At 39.9% G+C, this 16352-nt stretch overlaps 1 protein-coding gene across 2 annotated transcripts; it reads left to right on the top strand.

The window, feature by feature from the left end:
• The first annotated feature begins 211 nt into the window (after positions 1-211).
• Positions 212-15976, top strand: LOC128243578 (mitochondrial inner membrane protein OXA1L-like). Of its 2 annotated transcripts, none has more exons than XM_052961423.1 (8): positions 212-287; positions 2486-2614; positions 3816-4167; positions 4741-4826; positions 5692-5853; positions 10806-10910; positions 14526-14682; positions 15361-15976. In XM_052961423.1, the coding sequence occupies exons 1-8, from the start codon at positions 228-230 to the stop codon at positions 15504-15506; spliced, it is 1197 nt and encodes a 398-aa protein (XP_052817383.1). In that variant the 5' UTR covers positions 212-227; the 3' UTR covers positions 15507-15976. The 2 variants fall into 2 exon arrangements, with proteins under 2 accessions (XP_052817383.1, XP_052817384.1); XM_052961424.1 differs by having other exon boundaries at positions 14526-14696.
• Positions 15977-16352: the final 376 nt, after the last annotated feature.

The following is a 16352-nucleotide window of genomic DNA, read 5'->3' as shown; positions in this document are numbered from 1 at the left end:
TCGAATATGGACAGAAGAGTTAAGTGACAATTCAATGTCTTAAATATAGTTCGTCACTTCAATGCACCTGCCATTACTGCCATTGAATTCACTGACTTTGATTTGGGACCAAAAACATATCGTTCTCCCAACTATGAAATTTCATCACACTAATATGAAAGCATTTTGAAAATATTGTAAAGTGTCCGTCTTAACATGGACGTTATGACTTAAAAATTTGAACCAAAATGGCCACTTCCATGAGAAATGTGATTTTCTGTCATAAATCCCTGCCAAGAAGTATCCAGGTATTTGTGCAGTTATTATTAGTTCATTTCGTTTAATTATTTAAATGTATTTTGAGTTCGTATGCATTTGTTACTAACATGTTTTAAGATGGAAAAAAAAGCATTTGACATTGACAGGTAGATAGTTATTTGGATTACACATTTCGGATACAATCATAAGAAATTAGTAGAGTAGCATGTCAAGCGTTCCCACGTTCACAAATTTTTGTCATCCTGCCCTATGATAATTATCTCCCCTTGACAAAATATTTTTTTGAAACTTTTGATATACTCTACTAGTCTAGGTCATGCATACCGTTTTATACATGTTCACAAACTGTCAGATTTGTCCCAGATTTACAGGTATTCGGATACTTGATAAACAATCGGCACATGTTAATGTGTTATGTGTCTGAATATGTTTTTTGGCATAATGACATAAATAAATATGTGTTTAAAGTAGGCAATAATGAGTCTCCCCAGTTAGCTCAATCAGTAGAGCATTGGCGGTGAATCAGACAACCAGGATTCGATTCCTGGGCAGACCAGGTCACTTTTGAAGTTCTGTTGTGATTGGTTATGAAATCCTTTCTATGACCATTCACACTGTACCACTGCCCCTGACATGTACAGAAGTTATCAGTTCCTTGCAGAGGTGAGGGCACCCATAGTTGGTTAACCGCCTGATAGTCTACTGATAGGTGTGCAGTGGTTGAATTGTCACTCCCCGACCCTTCAATGTGTTCACACCAGGACCCGGAATATAAACTAATAACACCACCACCAGTAGGCAATAATATTTTGTAGAAATTCGAATTCGTAACAGAAATAATTTCATAACTGTGGCCATGAGGATTCTCTGAGCAAGGAGCGTTCGCTACTTTATGCTTGGATGGTGGAAGTCTCAAGTCTGCCATATATATATAGTAAAAAATCATAAAAATACTCCTTGACGGCCATTTAGGTGGACTATTGTTTGGGCCATGTCATGGAAATACTTACAGGATTGGAGAGAAAAACAATTAGTTTAAGCACTGAAAAATGTTTTCCGCTTAAGAACTAAAGAATGCTTGCACCCAGGAACATTATACTTGGAACATCAGTTGGTCATGCCTCTAAAATGACCCACTATTGCTTTTGAGATCATTAAACAAAATGGTACTTACATTCGTTCTTGTGCAATTATTTTTTAACATTGCATGAAAACATTTCATATATTCAAATCGGCTAACATACTATAGCTTTTAAAGAATACATGAGCAGAAAAAGGAATTAGTCTGGACAATATAATTCTACTAAACCTGTTCTGTACTCTCATAGATTGACTGCTTTGACAAATTTTTTATGACCCTGGTGGGAATATCAAAATTGCACCATCCATCTGTCCGTCCTTCTGTCTGTCTGCACACACAAATGGGTACATGTATATATTTCAATTTGGCACTAATCCTTCGTTTATTATAGAGGATACATTTGTTAGGTACATGTAGCACTTGTTGGTTAGGGTTAGTAAGGTATTAATTAGTGGGTATATTTTTATAATGGGAGTAATGGGAAAGTACCTAACAAAAGGTTGATATGTGAGAACGTCCGTCCGTGTGTCTGGCTCAACTTCATGTTCGGATTGTAATTTACTCTTGTATGGGCAGATTTTGAAATAGCAGGCGATGTGTTGAGTACCTCTAAGATCTAGGGCACACTTAGTGTCCGGCTCAAACTTTCTCTTGTATGGACATATTTTAAAATAACTTGCCACATGTGTTAACATTTCGAGACGACGTGTTGTGAAAAGAGCCATGTTCCTACCCCTAAGGTCTGGTCACACTCAGTGTTTATTCACAATGGAATGTTGTGTATAAGGACATAGGCTATAGGTTGTCGGGTTTAGGCTGTAGTTTCTATTGTATGGACAGATTTTAAAATTTACCTGCCACATGTGTTCCTCTAAGGTCAATGTCACATTCCGGGGCATACCGTGACAGCTCTTATTTTTGTATTGGGATGAGCCAATTTTTGCATAAAAGTATGGAAACCATTGATATAATACTGCTCACAAACAATCAGATCTCAGTTTTCATATCATTTTCGAAAACTGTGTTTACTAGTGTTTATAAAGCTTTTAGAAAATGGAATTTTTCGGCATAAAACAATATAGGAACTGAAAGTGAAAGGGGGTTTGTAAAAATAAGTTATACACAATTATTTGTTTAATTTTGCAGAATTCATTTTCAAGGCGTCTCCACACAATACATGCAAACAGAGAACTCCAGCACCGAATACAGCGCCACCTGAAGGCAGGAAGATTCCAGGCCCTGTGTGTTCTAACAGCCAGACATGCCAGTACAAAGGTTGGGTTTCAGACAGAATGATATTCAAATATTAATACTATATGATAAATATGCCCCTCAAGTGCAATACCATGTCAGGGCTTGCAAAACTCATCTGACTGACCAGCCCAATCTTGTCAGTGATTTTATTGGTGCATTTTATACTGCCTTCTAATGGCTGTTCTCCCTCGCAAAAAAGTGTTTATTTTTCCTAAAAATACAGAATATTACACATATCCCAATTAAGTGAACACAGTTAACATAAATGAATTTAAAAGCAACGTATTTATGAAAAATAAACAACATCTTTGCACACCTAGTTCTTAAAGAGTAAAATGTATCTATTTAACGATTAACACGTGTTTATTTCCTATTATAATGTATTTTAAGTTTGGTATTTTCTCTAAGTCCTATTAGGTAGGAAAATATGGTATAAATATTTCCAAAATAAATCACTGCTTGTTAATTGTTAACTTTGAGCAGGTTTTAACAAATGTTATGAGATTTTTTTTTACATATTTGCAATTTGGCAGTCCCTGCACGCTGGTGTTTTAAATTTTCTATACAGAATTTTTCAAAGAAAGAAGTTAAATTTGCTATTTGATGTACTGCAGTTAAATCTGGATATAACGAACACCTCTGAAAGGATCCATATTTAACTTAAAAGGTATAAATTTAAATTGGGACTCCTGGGGGCTGTTATAAAAATGATCTTAATGCATGTAGTCAAGAATTGAAATAGGTTGTCCAGTTAGCATAACTGGGGTACAATTCCCATGTGAGTTTTGTTGTAGTCACCAAGCCGATCAATACAACTGTAAGTGGGTTTTCTTTGGGAATCTCCATTTCCCCCAAACCAAGCGTGCCAACAAGAGTGATTAATAGAATGTTGTTATGACTTGTTCACAATCATTGTAAAATAAAAAAAAACTATGAATCAATATTATTTCAGTGTCAAAGTTTCATTATTTTGCTACTTTCTGGTAGGCATCAAACTTAAGTCAGCAATGAAAATAAACACGAAATTATGAAAATTAAAAAATATGTTCTGCTATTTGTGACATTTATACAGTATTAAGATAATTAGTTCAAACAATATTTTATTACAAAATTTACAGGTACAAAACATGGATATTAATGGATTCGATTAAAGATAATTTAAGTAACGTTTAAAATCCTGTATTAATCAGCCCCCTGACCTTTACTACACTTGCTTTTACAGACAGAGATACCTGAAGGATATATACCTGACATACCTGCCCCTCCTAAACTGGAATTAATCGACAATCTTCCAGATTTAACTGCACTTGGGGAGCCAACGCTACAGAGCCTCGGCCTGGCATCATGGTATCCGCCAGGGCGCATGCAGGCTCTGCTGGAGTTCTTCCATGTGTCAATAGACATGCCTTGGTATGCCTGCATCACGCTGACAGCTGTTGCACTGAGGTTAATACTGTTGCCCATCTACGTCAGGCAAAGAAAGTTTGCCATCAATATGGGGAACCATTCTCAGACAGTGCAGAGACTGCAGAGACAGGTTGAGGATGCCAAAACAACCGGGAATGCTATCTTGGGTAAGTGAATATTTCTGTTTTTTTCACATTTATTAAAACATCCGAGGTTTAGTTACACTCACCTTTTATAACGGTATAGACCATAGTTATACAGTTTCTGTCAAATTTCATTTTTTGTACAAATTATGATAAAGGCTACGCCACGAGTGAAATATTCACTTTTAAATTTATTTTTAGAAAAACTGCGCCAATTTGTATGCACATTTAATGTCGTTTCGGAAATGAAGTTGTTGAAATTGTGTGCCAGCCCTGTGCACGCTAATGTTCGATTTAGAACTTAGAGGGGGCTATAATTTTTTATATCAAAGTGTTTGAAAAAGTAAAATATCAATTTTAATTCACTAATAAAACTTGATTAAAAACCAGAAAGCATATATCATAAATGTTCATATCCTATGGTTTAACTCAGACCACAGGTACATGTCGTGCAATAACTTAATAACTGCATATAGAAATAGAAGCAGATATTGAGTTCTTGCACTAAGGTGACAATGTGTACAATGACTAATATTAATGACAGAACATTATTTTATATTTGATATAAAACACTGTGAAGTTAACCTTTTTCTACAGCGGACACACGCCGGAAATCACTGCAGGAGTATACTATTAGGAATAATCTCCAGCCCTGGAAGATGTTTCAGTTCCCTGCTATGCAGGTTTGTAGTATATTTAGCTAAGATAAATTCTGCTTATAACTGAATCTGCCGATTGGATTCTTATTATTTTCCTTCTTGGAATTGCCTGTTCATGACGATCTGTTAACTTATTCATTAAATACAGTTTTCAATGATAAATTATCATACAATATTAAGTTCTGAAAGGCTGCTTAAACAATATTAAACTTATTTTACGCTGTAATATTATTACAAAATAATTTATGAATTGTGATGATCTTATCAAATCATTTAAAAAAGAACATAATGTTGCTCTTTCAGAAAAAAAGTTTGTCCTATAAATTAAAAAAGGCTAATCTGGCCTTTGTTTAATTTTACAGATCAATCATTTTGACAACTTTATTATTTTTTGTCTTTGGTTTACAATTTATGCCAAAATGCATGTAAACCAGTCATATAAGACCAGTCAAATCATTTATTTGCAGATTTTATATTTATGTTTAAAAATTGATGTTTTATGCATTTATCTTAAATCGTCAGTAACAGTTTGAAAATCTGCAATCTGATCTTTTGTCAGCAATCTTTTATCATTGGTTTGCATATAATTACACAAAAATAATTTGTTCTTTCCAAAAAAAAAAAAGGTTGTAAAAATGGTATACTGGTATCTGAGAGTGCAGCTTTAATGCTGGTCAGTGAAAAAAGTATTGATTGTGTTCTATTTCACAAATGTTAAATATCACAACTCATAAATATAGAATGGTTCTAGTTGTTTATCTGTATGAAAATATTATCCACTGTTCATATATAATAATGATTTTTTGTACAAAAGTCATGAAACCTTTAGAAATATCACCACACATTATGCTGATCAGTGTAAGAAATGACATAGTGTTTCATGGCACAGGTTCCCATCATGGTGTCAATGTTCATTGGTCTGCGAAAGATGTGTGATTTGCCGGTAATGACGCTGAAGTCAGGAGGGTGTTTGTGGTTCACAGACATGACCATTGCTGACCCCTACATCCTACCAGCCATCACAGCTGTAACCATCCTTGCTACAATAGAGGTAATGACTGTCCATTTTGCTGTACTTGGATATAAATTTTATTATTTGCTCACCTGAGCACAAAGTGCTGAGGGTAAGCTTTTCCCATCATCTGCCTGTACGTCAACAATTGCTTCAAAGGACACCACCTCCCTAACCAGCTGGTCAACTCACTCAGATGTTCTTTTGATGGTGCCCTTTCAAAATTGATAAAATGAAGTCCTCACAGATCTCTGGTTGCCATAAATTTTTAAGCTACTGCAATACAATTTTGACCATGTGTAGTTTTGAAAACAATTATCAATATGAACCTATGATGACCTTGACAGTGACCTTTTGACCTACTTTCTCAGTTTTTAACATACAGCAATGGAATTTAGATTCAGAACTAAATTTTTGTGCAGTTTGCAAACATATCAGCCCTATGTAGTCCTCAGTTGAGCTTTACTTTGACCCTTGACCTACTAGTTACAGCAATGATTTGGACCATGTGTACACTTTTGAAACCAAATGCCATTGTTGTGCTTATTACCTTTACCACCAAAATATTTTACAATACTGGATGATAGACACTTATAAACTGGTCTCATTAGGGCAGAAGCAGATTTACAAATAAGGTTGGTAAATACATAAAAATGCAATTAAAATCATAGAAAACTCAATTGTTTTAAAAATTGATGGGTAACAGTATGTATAAGAATTAATTTAAGATTGAAGCATAATGAATTAAAAATGAGAATTGGAAACTCATTTCATCTTTCACCAAAACAGATGAGTGCCCATCACATACTAATATCACTAGGAGAGAAGGGTGCCCATCACATACTGGTCTTACCAAAGCAGAAGGGTGCCCATCAGGCACTGATCTCACCAAAGCAGAAGAGTGCCCGTCACATACTGGTCTCACCAAAGCAGAAGGGTGCCCATCACATACTAATATCACTAGGACAGAAGGGTGCCCATCACATACTGGTCTCACTAGGGCAGAAGGGTGCCCATCACATACTGGTCTCCCCAGGGCAGAAGGGTGCCCATCACATACTGGTCTCACCAGGGCAGAAGGGTGCCCATCACATACTGGTCTGACTAAAGCAGAAGGGTGCCCATCACATACTGGTCTCACCAAAGCAGAAGGGTGTCCACCACATACTGGTCTCACCAAAGCAGAAGGGTGCCCATCACATACTGGTCTCATCAAAGCAGAAGGGTGCCCATCACATACTGGTCTCACCAAAGCAGAAGGGTGTCCATCACATACTAATATCACTAGGGCAGAAGGGTGCCCATTATATACTGGTCTCACTAGGGCAGAAGGTTGCCAGTTTAATACTGGTCTCATTAGGACAGAAGGGTGCCCATTATATACGGGTCTCACTAGGGCAGAAGGGTGCCCATTTTATACTGGTCTCACTAGGGCAGAAGGGTGTCAATTATATACGGGTCTCACTAGGGCAGAAGGGTGCCAATTATATACGGGTCTCACTAGGGCAGAAGGGTGCCAATTATATACGGGTGCCCATTATATACTGGCCTCACTAGGGCAGAAGGGTGCCCATTATGTACTGGCCTCACTAGGGCAGAAGGGTGCCCATTATGTACTGGTCTCACTAGGGCAGAAGGGTGCCCATTATGTACTGGTCTCACTAGGGCAGAAGGGTGCCCATTATGTACTGGTCTCACTAGGGCAGAAGGGTGCCCATTATGTACTGGTCTCACTAGGGCAGAAGGGTGCCCATTATGTACTGGTCTCACCAGGGCAGAAGGGTGCCCATTATGTACTGGTCTCACCAGGGCAGAAGGGTGCCCATTATGTACTGGTCTCACCAGGGCAGAAGGGTGCCCATTATGTACTGGTCTCACCAGGGCAGAAGGGTGCCCATTATATACTGGTCTCACCAGGGCAGAAGGGTGCCCATTATATACTGGTCTCACCAGGGCAGAAGGGTGCCCATTATATACTGGTCTCACCAGGGCAGCAGGGTGCCCATTTTATACTGGTCTCACCAGGGCAGCAGGGTGCCCATTTTATACTGGTCTCACCAGGGCAGCAGGGTGCCCATTATATACTGGTCTCACCAGGGCAGCAGGGTGCCCATTATATACTGGTCTCACCAGGGCAGAAGGGTGCCCATTATATACTGGTCTCACCAGGGCAGAAGGGTGCCCATTATATACTGGTCTCACCAGGGCAGAAGGGTGCCCATTATATACTGGTCTCACCAGGGCAGAAGGGTGCCCATTATATACTGGTCTCACTAGGACAGCAGGGTGCCCATTATATACTGGTCTCACTAGGACAGCAGGGTGCCCATTATATACTGGTCTCACCAGGGCAGAAGGGTTCCCATTATATACTGGTCTCACCAGGGCAGAAGGGTTCCCATTATATACTGGTCTCACTAGGACAGAAGGGTGCCCATTATATACTGGTCTCACTAGGACAGAAGGGTGCCCATTATATACTGGTCTCACTAGGACAGAAGGGTGCCCATTATATACTGGTCTCACTAGGGAAGAAGGGTGCCCATTATATACTGGTCTCACTAGGACAGAAGGGTTACGGGTCTCACTAGGGCAGAAGGGTGTCCATTATATACTGGTCTCACTAGGGCAGCAGGGTGCCCATTATATACTGGTCTCACTAGGGCAGCAGGGTGCCCATTATATACTGGCCTCACTAGGGCAGAAGGGTGCCCATTATATTCTGGCCTCACTAGGGCAGAAGGGTGCCCATTATGTACTGGCCTCACTAGGGCAGAAGGGTGCCCATTATGTACTGGCCTCACTAGGGCAGAAGGGTGCCCATTATGTACTGGCCTCACTAGGGCAGAAGGGTGCCCATTATGTACTGGTCTCACTAGGGCAGAAGGGTGCCCATTATGTACTGGTCTCACTAGGGCAGAAGGGTGCCCATTATGTACTGGTCTCACTAGGGCAGAAGGGTGCCCATTATGTACTGGTCTCACTAGGGCAGAAGGGTGCCCATTATGTACTGGTCTCACTAGGGCAGAAGGGTGCCCATTATGTACTGGTCTCACTAGGGCAGAAGGGTGCCCATTATGTACTGGTCTCACCAGGGCAGAAGGGTGCCCATTATGTACTGGTCTCACCAGGGCAGAAGGGTGCCCATTATGTACTGGTCTCACCAGGGCAGAAGGGTGCCCATTATGTACTGGTCTCACCAGGGCAGAAGGGTGCCCATTATGTACTGGTCTCACCAGGGCAGAAGGGTGCCCATTATGTACTGGTCTCACCAGGGCAGAAGGGTGCCCATTATGTACTGGTCTCACCAGGGCAGAAGGGTGCCCATTATGTACTGGTCTCACCAGGGCAGAAGGGTGCCCATTATGTACTGGTCTCACCAGGGCAGAAGGGTGCCCATTATGTACTGGTCTCACCAGGGCAGAAGGGTGCCCATTATGTACTGGTCTCACCAGGGCAGAAGGGTGCCCATTATGTACTGGTCTCACCAGGGCAGAAGGGTGCCCATTATGTACTGGTCTCACCAGGGCAGAAGGGTGCCCATTATGTACTGGTCTCACCAGGGCAGAAGGGTGCCCATTATGTACTGGTCTCACCAGGGCAGAAGGGTGCCCATTATATACTGGTCATTATATACTGGTCTCACTAGGGCAGAAGGGTGCCCATTATATACTGGTCTCACCAGGGCAGAAGGGTGCCCATTATATACTGGTCTCACCAGGGCAGAAGGGTGCCCATTATATACTGGTCTCACTAGGGCAGAAGGGTGCCCATTATATACTGGTCTCACTAGGGCAGAAGGGTGCCCATTATATACTGGTCTCACTAGGACAGAAGGGTGCCCATTATATACTGGTCTCACTAGGACAGAATGGTGCCCATTATATACTGGTCTCACTAGGACAGAAGGGTGCCCATTATATACGGGTCTCACTAGGACAGAAGGGTGCCCATTATATACTGGTCTCACTAGGACAGAAGGGTGCCCATTATATACGGGTCTCGCTAGGACAGAAGGGTGCCCATTATATACTGGTCTCACTAGGGCAGAAGGGTGCCCATTATATACGGGTCTCACTAGGGCAGCAGGGTGCCCATTATATACTGGTCTCATAAGGAAGGTGCAGGACCCTTCCACAACTCTCAAGCTATAACACTGTTGTTATTTAATTTAACCCTACCATCATTTATACAAAATCAGTGCTCCTGGTTTCATTTTATAGTTCAAAATGTAAATTTTTATTTTATTTTTTTACAGTACTGGTTATAAAATAAAAGTGCTCTTTTTGGTTGTATGAATTCCCTTTCTTTAATATGTCATATCATATAAGTAACATCTTTATGGTGTTAAATGTAATCCACGCTTATATAATAATTGATCAAAAATGATTATTAATTTAAGGTAGCAGTACATTTTATTTCTTTAAATCTCAATGATAGATGGCTTTCTTTAAAGATGCACTCTTTCTCACAAATAAGCAGTACCACAGTTAATAAAATTGTTTCAATTAAAAAGGATGAATATATATGGAAAACAATAGTTCTTATATAGAAAAGTGAAGGATATTTGAAAGAAAAGTGTTGAAAACACAGTATTTCTACCTTATGAATCAATAGAAGATCACTGTTATTCCTTTAGGACCAATCAGTCATTTAATATTTGTATATTTTTTTGGCTATTGAATACATGGTTACAATCTTGTTATCAGTTATTAATATTTTCCATAAATGCCTTATAACTTAGGAAGTAGTTAATAGTTTATCAATCACAATTTATGTCTGTTATATATGTGTATGTATTGATTGAAACTCATGTTCTTGACAATAATTGCTTTCAGATAATAAGGTATAAGCTTATAAGAGGCCTAATTCAAGCTGCTATATATTTATTCATTTGTAAACAAAAACAAACATACTGGCCAGAACGGAGAGTTCTGCTTTTAAAATGATTAAATGATTTTATGACGTAATTTTGATATAATTACTTTCAGTTTGGGTCGGAGTCGACGAAGGCATCCCAGATGACACACACCATGAAGTGGGTGTTACGGAGTTTTCCCGTCATTGCTTTCTTCTTTACTTCACAATATGCCTCCGTAAGTACTGGCAGTACCATGAATAACAGTGGTCAAAAATGATCACAACCCCGCCGTCCCAGCATTGGTAAAATGCATTTCGGTCTTGCTGAAATTCTGTTGTTTTTTTAATTTTATATAGCAGGCCTTCTTAAATTTGGGCTTTCAGAAGTAAAAGTTTGATAACTGAATCTATGTAGCATGTAGTAGCAGTTGGATTTACCCTGTGCTCACAGTGGCATTTATCACACAGTAAACCTACTTGGTAATGGTGAGGGGTCAGATTTACCACACTAGTGATGTCTGAAAGATTGCTTATAATTGAAAATTGGTTTGTTAGTCCTGAAATCAGTTACAATCGATATTTTTTGGTCAAAATCGATAAACCATTGAACCAATGAGTTGTTTTTCTTCTTCTTTTCTCTTGTTATTTGCTTTTAGCTAATTTCCACCAATTTTCTCCTTGGAGTTCATTCAAACATTTGAAAGTGTTTAGATGTTATCGTTATCAATCTTGCTACAGCAACAACACTAAATAAATTCAAACATACACATAACAAAAGTAATGATAACAATTACGAGTTATTGTACATGGATTAAACAATTTAGGTATTGTCAAAAACAGATTGTGCTATCAATAATCAGTTACTTGAGTTGAACTGATCGATAGTCAAACTTGACCTGATTACCAACATTCCGCATGATACACGTGGCAATGTTATGGGGCGCCAGCAGTCACATTTACAACACAGTAGGCATGGCAATGTTGAGGGGCGCCAGCAGTCACATTAACCACATAGTAGGCATGGCAATGTTGAGGGTGCTAGACGTCTCATTTATCACAAAGTACATATGGCAATGTTGAGGGGCACTAGATGTCTCATTTACCACACAGTGCACATGGCAATGTTGAGGGGCACTAGATGTCTCATTTACCACACAGTACACATGGCAATGTTGAGGGGTGCTAGACATCACATTTACCACACAGTACACATGGCAATGTTGAGGGGCACTAGAAGTCACATTTACCACACAGTACACATGGCAATGTTAAGGGGTGCTAGACATCACATTTACTACACAGTACACATGGCAATGTTGAGGGGCACTGTACATCACATTTACCACACAGTACACATGGCAATGTTGAGGGGCACTGTACGTCACATTTACCACACAGTACAATGGCAATGTTGAGGGGCACAAGACGTAACATTTATCACACAGTACACATGGCAATGTTGAGGGGCACTAGACATCACATTTGACACACAGTACACATGGCAATGTTGAGGGGCACTGTTCGTCACATTTACCACACAGTGCATGTGGCATTGTTGAGGGGTGCTAGACATCACATTTACCACACAGTACACATGGCAATGTTGAGGGGCGCTAGACATTACATTTGACACACAATACACATGGCAATGTTGAGGGGCACTAGACGTCACATTTGACACACAGTACACATGGCAATGTTGAGGGGCACTGTAAGTCACATTTACCACACAGTGCACGTGGCAATGTTGAGGGGTGCTAGACATCACATTTACCACACAGTACAATGGCAATGTTGAGGGGCACTAGACATCACAATTACCACACAGTACACATGGCAATGTTGAGGGGCGCTAGACATCACATTTGACACACAATACACATGGCAATGTTGAGGGGCACTAGACGTCACATTTGACACACAGTACACATGGCAATGTTGAGGGGCACTAGATGTCACATTTGACACACAGTACACATGGCAATGTTGAGGGGCACAAGACGTAACATTTATCACACAGTACACATGGCAATGTTTAGGGGCCCTAGACGTCACATTTACCACACAGTACACATGGCAATGTTGAGGGGCGCTAGACGTCACATTTACCACACAGTACAAATGGCAATGTTGAGGGGCGCTAGACGTCACATTTACCACGAAGTACACATGGCAATGTTGAGGGGCGCTAGACATCACATTTGACACACAGTACACATCACAAGACGTAACATTTATCACACAGTACACATGGCAATGTTGAGGGGCGGTAGACATCACATTTGACACACAGTACACATCACAAGACGTAACATTTATCACACAGTACACGTGGCAATGTTGAGGGGCCCTAGACGTCACATTTACCACACAGTACACATGGCTATGTTGAGGGGCGCTAGATGTCACATTTACCACGAAGTACACATGGCAATGTTGAGGGGCGCTAGACGTCACATTTACCATGAAGTACACATTGCAATGTTGAGGGGTGCTAGACATCATAATTACCACACAGAACAATGGAAATGTTGAGGGGCACTAGACGTCACATTTACCACACAGTACACATGGCAATGTTGAGGGGTGCTAGACTTCACATTTACCACACAGTACACATGGCAATGTTGATTTGCACTGTACGTCACATTTACCACACAGTGCACGTGGCAATGTTGAGGGTGCTAGACATCACATTTACCACACAGTACAATGGCAATGTTGAGGGGCACTAGACGTCACATTTACCACACAGTACACATGGCAATGTTGAGGGGTGCTAGACGTCACATTTACCACACATTACACATGGCAATGTTGAGGGGTGCTAGACGTCACATTTACCACACAGTACACATGGCAATGTTGAGGGGCACTAGATGTCACATTTATTGCACAGTACACATGGCAATCTTGAAGGGCACATGACGTAACATTTACCACACAGTACACATGGCAATGTTGAGGAGTGCTAGACATCACATTTACTACACAGTACAATGGCAATGTTGAGGGGCACTAGACATCACAATTACCACACAGTACACATGGCAATATTGAGGGGCGCTAGACATCACATTTGACACACAGTACACATGGCACTGTTGATGGGCGCTAGACATCACATTTGACACACAGTACACATGGCAATGTTGAGGGGCACTAGACATCACATTTGACACACAGTACACATGGCAATGTTGAGGGGCACTGTACGTCACATTTACCACACAGTACACATGGCAATGTTGAGAGGCCCTAGACGTCACATTTACCACACAGTACACATGGCAATGTTGAGGGGCGCTAGACGTCACATTTACCACGAAGTACACATGGCAATGTTGAGGGGCGCTAGACGTCACATTTGACACACAGTACACATCACAAGACGTAACATTTATCACACAGTACACATGGCAATGTTGAGGGGCCCTAGACGTCACATTTACCACACAGTACACATGGCAATGTTGAGGGGCGCTAGATATCACATTTACCACGAAGTACACATGGCAATGTTGAGGGGCGCTAGACGTCACATTTACCACGAAGTACACATGGCAATGTTGAGGGGCACTAGACCTCACATTTACCACAAAGTACACATGGCAATGTTGAGGGGTGCTAGACATCACATTTACCACACAGTACACATGGCAATGTTGAGGGGCGCTAGACGTCACATTTACCACAAAGTACACATGGCAATGTTGAGGGGCGCTAGACGTCACATTTACCACACAGTACACATTGCAATGAGGAGGGGCGCTAGCAGTCAAATTTACTGTCAGTATATCTGGCAATGTAAAAAAGATTATAATTATGGTTCTAATTTTCTAAATTTTCAGGCAATAGCATTTTACTGGACGATTAACAATGTTCTCAGTCTGGTGGTGGCTCTGTCCTTTAGAACAGATTTTGTGAAGAAGCTGGCGAAAATGCCTGATCAGATCGTGCCAGAGGCGCAGAAGGAACAGAAGCCCTTCATACAGGGATTTAAGGAAGGTAGGTTGCCCCAGGTAAATAACTTCCATGGTTAAGTTCATACTCAATTATTTCTGCTTGATTTTTATAAAAGCTGATAACTTAAAGAATCCATTTCTAGAGGCCAAGAGTAAGTTGCCTAGGTGGTGATTAAACCATTGATCTCCTCGAGAGGTTGAAAACTTACCCACATCTCAAACTTAAACCCTAAACAGTTGCTTAGTAATGAACAAGACTGCCTTTAAATTAATAATGAATAAATAAATAGATGGAAAAGATAGATTATTCCTTTCAGAATACAACAGCTCTTCCATACAAATAGGGTTATGGCGAAAATGTACTGGTAGATTTAAAAAATAAAGTTAAAAATATATTGACCTTTTTTAAATGGGAATTTTATTTTTCAAAATTATGAAAATGGTAAGTGTTAAAGAGGCACAAATTTTACTAAAAAAATGGTCAGAAAAACACATTGGCTTTCATGTAAACACAGGCAGCTGCATTAATTCTGTTCAAACCATCTTTCAGTTGTCTTGTTTTTCATTTCACTTGGTTAGTACCTACCAGTAGTTTTCTGGTACCTACTTTACCCAGCATCAAAAACACATGGAATGTATCTCGAAACAAGGTTTAACATTGCATACAAAATAAGTATTTATCTGTGTGCCTCTTTTATTGAACTTTAACTGCATTTTACAGAGTACCAGCGTAAGAAGCGTGAAAAGGAAGGGATGAACAGGAAGTACATCGAGGAAGCTGCATTCAAGAAAGCGGGAACTGGCCCTGTGCCAAAAACATACGCGTACGACCCCACAAAGAGACGTACAGGCTCCTCACAGTTATAATGGGGCTAAGAAATAATAAATATTTGTTTTATGCATTTCACTGCAAAGTTTTTGATTTGATTGTCAATGATGTAGGTAAAATGTGTTATACCTGTGCATTGAAGTAAGTAAAAAGAACCAAGATGCTTTGAACCTGAATTGTGTAAGAAATTGGGCTAATTTATTTTTCTATATTTACTTCTCAATCATGAGGCAATTTTCAACAGTTTTAAGTTGGACACAAATGCATAAATGATAGTTAAAATGAAAATGAGTTTGAATGCCTGCAATGTTGTCAACCATTTCACTTGAATGTGTTTAAATTATTGGACATAAACTCATTAAAGATTTGATACTGAGAATGGGACAAAGGGAGATATTCTGTTTATAGATTAATGTGTGCTATTTTATGACATGTACTAAAAATTATGTTAATAGATTAATGCGTGTTGTTTTATAACATGTACTGAAGAACAAGTTTATGGAAACATGGTTGTGTTTGCTTTTTATGCCCCCACAAAGTGGCGGCATATAGGGTTGCCCTTGTCCGTACGTACGTACGTACGTACGTACGTACGTCCCGAAGATTGTTTCCGATCTAATTCTTGAAAACCGTTTGTCCAATCCTAACCAAACTTTAAACACATGTTTGTGACCATAATATCTTGATCAAGTTCGATAGTCATGGAAATCGCTTTAGTCATTTAGGAGTTACGGCCCTTTTTTGCCAAAAATTCCCGAAGATTGTTTCCGATCTAATTCTTGAAAACCGTTTGTCCAATCCTCACCAAACTTTAAACACATGTTTGTGACCATAATATCTTGATCAAGTTCGATAGTCATGGAAATCGCTTTAGTCATTTAGGA

This window comes from Mya arenaria, chromosome 8, assembly GCF_026914265.1.
Source record: "Mya arenaria isolate MELC-2E11 chromosome 8, ASM2691426v1".
Taxonomy (NCBI): Eukaryota; Metazoa; Mollusca; class Bivalvia; order Myida; family Myidae; genus Mya; species Mya arenaria.
Note: the sequence above shows the minus strand (reverse complement) of the source record. Positions and strands in the feature narration are given on the sequence as shown.

Coding starts and splice junctions, on each gene's coding strand:
- LOC128243578 (XM_052961423.1), top strand. CDS start 228: ATGGCCACTTCCATGAGAAATGTGATTTTCTGTCATAAATCCCTGCCA. Junction 4,168..4,740: donor AACCGGGAATGCTATCTTGG/GTAAGTGAATAT, acceptor CTTTTTCTACAG/CGGACACACGCCGGAAATCA. Junction 10,911..14,525: donor TTACTTCACAATATGCCTCC/GTAAGTACTGGC, acceptor CTAAATTTTCAG/GCAATAGCATTTTACTGGAC.